The 6,000-nt window shown below is 31.3% G+C and overlaps 1 protein-coding gene across 2 annotated transcripts in view; it reads left to right on the top strand.

Annotated features, from left to right (window-relative positions):
• The first annotated feature begins 372 nt into the window (after positions 1-372).
• LOC143047946 (pyrokinin-1 receptor-like) overlaps positions 373-6,000 on the top strand; it is a 39,253-nt gene continuing 33,625 nt past the window's right edge. For both annotated transcript variants that reach the window (XM_076221317.1, XM_076221316.1), the window contains exon 1: positions 373-1,149. In XM_076221317.1, coding sequence (XP_076077432.1) covers positions 885-1,149 — 265 coding nt within the window. In that variant the 5' untranslated portion in view covers positions 373-884. The remainder of the gene's footprint in view (positions 1,150-6,000) is intronic.

Genomic DNA, 6,000 nt, shown 5'->3' with positions numbered 1-6,000 from the left:
TAGTGCAGCAAATTCTCTAGTGATTAAAAGAACAGCAAGTCATTGACAAATGAGACATAATATTTCATTTGTCAATGTTTTTCTGGTAATTTACTGGTGTATGCATAAGATACTTTTCTTTAGGTTACAGTTGCAATTAAGACAACATCACGAATTCTTGTAACGTTGTAATTTTATTAATGGCTGTATGTAAATATATTACAACCTAATGGAAAGGTAAAACATGGGAAACATAATGTAATCACTTACAAATATCGCTAGATTTTGTGTTATTTTTCTGATCTTAATTGTACAAATCTAACGTGAGACTATATTGAACAAGTCAATATCACTTTCTCAAATCTCTATAATCAGATGGTCGTATTTTAGGAGTGGGAACAAACATTAACATTGTATTCGCCAATCAGTATCCACAGTAATTTGTTTGATGAAGATTTATTTTTGTTGGTTAGTATCAATGAAATGATATCGGAGGCAGGTTTATATATTACAATGAGCAATATTATACCTGATCTATACACTATAACGAGATCGAAGGCAGAAATCGATGTGTTTATTGTCCATTAAGTATCAATATTGCACTTAATTTGAAATAATAGGTGGTTCTGATGTGTATACGGTAAACGACTTGCAGATTATTAATTTTACAGTTAACTTAATTTCTGACGAATTACTTAGTATAAAATTGGAGGAAGCTCGTTCTTAAGTTCTTTATTTAATACATTACTTAATTATCAAACAATTAAATTAATGGAATAGTAGTAAGAGGAAGACGTCATACAGTTTGTCTAATATTCAATTTATAGACGAAGTTAGAAACAAAGTGGACTTTGGAGATCCTAAATAAACATACACGTATAGTTTGTCGTTGTTTGTAGACGGCTATGAACAATACCAGTAGCACAAACGCTAACATGACGAATACAAGTTTGGATATTCCAGCATATTTGACTATACATTTAGGAGACAGATACGTTAGTACCGTACAGTTGATAGTCCTGAATGTTATATACATTGGAATATTTTTATCCGGGACTATTGGAAATATATGTACATGTATTGTGATAGCACGGAATCGGAACATGCATACAGCAACAAATTACTATTTAGTTAGCTTGGCCGTTGCTGATTTATTAACATTGGGGATAGGTAAGTAACATTTCCATTTTATATGTTTGCATTGTCATTGAAAAATGAAAAATCTCGACTTCTGTTCAGACGAGAAGCATTTAAACATGTATACCAATTTTGTTTATGATGATGTTATTGACAACTGGACACACAAAAAGGCATTTAAAAACATGTTCTACAGAGTTGTGTTATCCCCTTAAAGATTTTTGGACGATTACACTTTCAGGAACAATTTATAATGATTGCATGCTAGAAAAGTATATTCCTGTCATTATTGAAATGTATATGCCTAATGCGCTACTAAAATATTAAACGCTAAAAAAAAGACAAATTGTGTTTTTATCAAATTGAACTAATGTTAAACAATAAGATGTTATGGGTCGAGTAAATTGTCATAACAGCAAAGAAAAGTGCAATAAAGATATTTTTAAAAAAGTCACCATACGGCCTTCAACAACGAAGAAATTCATACCACGAAACAAACTATACAGGTCCCGAAACGACAAATGTAAACAATTGAAACGACCCGATTTATTAATAAAGTAATAAACGAAAACAAAGTGTGATATACAGCAACAAATGGTAACTTGAAAATAAGAGGCTAACTTTCAGATGCATCTTTGGTCCAATAATATAAAAGTACAAAAAAACGACAAAAAGACCCACTTATATAAGAATAAAAAGGTATCGATCGTTGGCTCAGAACCCGCTTCCTAAAATGTAAACTAGTCAATATTGAATATTTCCTAGTTTCAGTTACTAATTTTAACCAACTAGTTTTTTCCTGCCACCTACAATATAAAGTAATTGTTTTTTGGTGGTACCTGCTAGGTTATCTATGGTAAAAGCAAGGGTAGCGTAACTGTAATGTCGACAAACAACCAATGTAGTTGGTAATCGTTCTTTAAGACGTTTCCAATGAAATAAAATTGAGAATGGAAATGGGGAATGTGTCAAAGAGACAACAACCCGCCCAAATAAAAAACAACAGCAGAGGGTCACCAACAGGTCTTCAATATTAACAAATTCATACAATGTATGCATTGTATGAATTTGTTAATATTGATGCAAGTTGGTTTATTTTTTAGATCTGATCGCGTATTTCAGATTAAATAAATATGACGGTTTTTTGTACAATATGTAAAATTTTAAGACTTTATCCTTGACGGGAGTATCCAGTTATGGTAGGGTGTAATTGGAGTTTAGATATACATGTAAAATGGCGATATCCCAGATATTAGACATAAAACTAAAAATGGTCAACCATTATTTTCTCTGGACAATGATGAGAGGAAATATGTGGAAAATGCATTCATTCGACACTCTTAATATAAAAATGTGTAGATGTGGTATGATTAATCGCCAATGAGAACTCTATCCGCCAGAGTCATTTATTTTTGTGAAATTTCCGCATGCATATGATGACATAATTATGATGTAAAGAAATTAGCTTAAAATTCGGTCATGTGTTATATAATGTAGAGTAGTTGTACCTTGTACGTGGTAGATAGTTGTGGTTTGATTTTACTAGTCTTCTGGAATGATTTGAAATTTCGCCTTGTTGTATCATGTGCATGATGTAAGCGATTGGCGGAGCAAGCGGACTGTCATTTACTTCATGTTTATCGAAAATTTGAATTCTATTTCACCCGCTGGCTGAGCAAGATTTTTTCCTCAGTGTTTTTGAACGTTTGGGGTTTATTTTAAGCCGCATCGTGTGCAACTCCTTGATTCTATTTATCAAACAAGATTAATATAGTGTATATCGCCGCGATTTAGCCTTTTTGCGCTTATGGAGCGTAGAGGAAACAACAATCAATCAATCAAGAATAGAGTATAAAGAAAAGTAAATGTATACAGTCTTTCGTGCACTTTTTTTTTAATTCTCTCTGATATAATAAAAATAAGGTGTAGTATGATTCCTAAATAGGCAACTATCCACCAAAGTTGAAATGAAGTGGATTTACATGTAGGCAATTATACACAACCTTCAACAATGAGAAAAATATGTTTATTCCAAGATGTATGTAGCGGTTATCGATTAATATCATACATGTAAGAAACGATCCCAGTCGAAGCTTCTTAATTGCGTTAAGATGTAGCTTTTCTAGTATGCAAGTATTCAAAGCAATCTTGACTGAAATTGTTGATGCTTTGAAGTTCCTAGTGACGATACATAAAGAAAAGCTTTTTGGAAATAACACAATTAAAGTGTTTTAGGTGTCAGACTAACAATTCACCAATTCTCATTTGGAACATATATAAAGGTAGCCTCTCTGGTAAAAAATAGTGCTTTGTATGTCATTTTTTACTTAAACCAATATATACAAATTTTAAGAAATAAAGCCTTTAGTAACAGACAAGTATATTATCTAGACTATTTTGAGACAACATTTAGTTGGCAATGAGTTTGCATGAGACATTGATGAATAATGCGCTCCATGGTATCCTTTTTTCTAAATTTCTAGAAAACCAGTACTAATTGACTCCGGTACGGTTGTGTTTCGCTAAAAGACTTATTTGCACGTATAAAGGAGGCATATGTGCAATAAAGGATAAACCTGGTTTTTATTAAGTTAAACTTGAACTAAAATACTGAAAAGTATGTTAAAATTAAAAATGATATATTTGAATTATAAGAGATTTTAGATAGGTGGTCTGACACCTATATATCTATCATGAAATCATTTAGAAACCTTGAACTTTACGGATAAGATAGAGAACCTAGACTAGTACTGCTATACATAACAATTAACTTTTATAGGTCACATTTTTTAATGAAAAGTTCGTTAACACATTTACATTCTCTTAATACATGAAAAACATTTTTACTAGATAGTTATGTCATGATGACTTTATGTTACGTGCCTTGCCCACCGTGTAATGTAATGTAATTTGTGATCAGAACAAGAAACAAATGTGTTGTCTATAACTTTACATTGTTAAATCATAACTAAACACTTTGTATATTACAGATTTGGGATAATTAACTACTAAAATAACAAAAAATAGCAATTACAAATACAAAAATCGTCTTTCATTCTTCATTTTAAAAAGGACGTATATCTTAGTATTAGATTGCATTTCAAAAAAAAATAATTTGTGATTTTTGTTATCATAATTGCAATGTATAATAGGTGTTATTGTTGTGGTTATTATAGTTTCTTCTATGTGTGTTTCTCGTCCAGAACATGCATGAAATATTTTCCACTGGACATTAAGTAACCAACTTTCAATCAATCTATGTGTGTTAGGTTTTTTTTAACGAGGGTTAAACAACGCTCAGTGTTAGCTTAAGTTTCTGTGCCCGAGTTTAGTCAGACAGGTTTTTTGTGTTGGTGTTGGTGACGGGTATTTAATGTTTGATGTATTAAATGTAGAATTTACTTGTTCAATGTGTACACTGATGCTTATCCATTGCTGGTAATTGTATAATGACATGTGCCGGAATATGATAAAACTAGGTATCGGGTGAATTATCTGTCAATTAGACAGATGATCGGGTAAATCATCATATAAAAAAGAAGATGTGGTATGATTGCCAATGAGACAACTATCCACAAAAGACCAAAATGAAACAGACATTAACAGCTACAGGTCACCGTACGGCCTTCAACAATGAGCAAAACCCATACCGCATAGTCAGCTATAAAAGGCCAGTTTACTTGATAGGCTACTTTCTTTTTGACTCATTTGTTTCAATCATGTGAATAGAAAAAGACAAAAAGACACACCGGTTATAATAGGTTGTACGTGAGTTACTTTTGATTTGTTATATTCCTGACGAATTCGGTCAGATTTTAATTTGTATCACAGTTATTTAGGTTTATAGGACTGTCACCTTTTTACTTAATTCCGATAATAGAATTACTTGCTGTCTGTCGTACTTGTTTTTGTTTCTTGTTTTGTCTTGAATTAGGCTGTCAGTTTATTGTTTGAATTGTTTTTATGTTGTCATGTCGGGATCTTTTATAATAGCTTATTATACGGTTTAGATTTTCACCACAGTGAAGACCGTACCTGTGGAAAATGGTCTCGTCAGAAAACATAACACATCTCTTGGGTTTTATTATATTGACGAGATTTCATAATGAACTTCTCTAAACGCTCAAAACTGTTGTCTTGTTAGTAAGTAAAATATATTGTAATGTTAAATAATGCATTGTTTTTTTTTTTTTTATAATTGATAAATGTTTGATTATTACCTTGTACTTAAGCGCTATAGAAATACTATCTTAAATATAAATGACGTTAAAGTACACGGTCAATAACAATATCATATATACATTGTAATAGGTAAATTAGTAAGTCTCAAATTTTATAATTTCAATATGACGAAAACAAAAGATGATATGACCTTATATAAATCAGACATTTGAAACGTTATATATGTATTATATTATTTGTTTCGGGAGAAAACCAGTATTGGTTCAACAACAGTGATGATCTAAATCTGACCAAACCAATACACCAAATTTTGCAGAAAGAAGTTTTTAAGAATTGTTATTTTTCAAAATTGTTAATACACCAAATTTTGCTGTAAGAAGTTTTTAAGAAATTTTCAAAATTGTTCCTGTTAATCGATCAATCAAATACTCGGTTCAGTTGAGCAGCACTTTGACACATGCCTAATTTACTCTGTATAGACATGCTACGTAACTAGTCTCTTTGTCTGTAGATATAGTCATTAACAACCGCTATTGAATCATTGATACATGTAATTTCAATAATGATGATTGCTCTTGTTAACTTTTATTTCAGTATTTCTGTATAAAGGTCTAAGAAAAAACTATACGAAGAAAAGAGTTGTAGCTTCAATTTTAAAACATTACCTGGTCTGTTAGTCAATACATTACCTGCAATCACGGC

Source organism: Mytilus galloprovincialis, chromosome 10 (assembly GCF_965363235.1).
Source record: "Mytilus galloprovincialis chromosome 10, xbMytGall1.hap1.1, whole genome shotgun sequence".
Lineage (NCBI taxonomy): Eukaryota > Metazoa > Mollusca > Bivalvia > Mytilida > Mytilidae > Mytilus > Mytilus galloprovincialis.
Note: the sequence above shows the minus strand (reverse complement) of the source record. Positions and strands in the feature narration are given on the sequence as shown.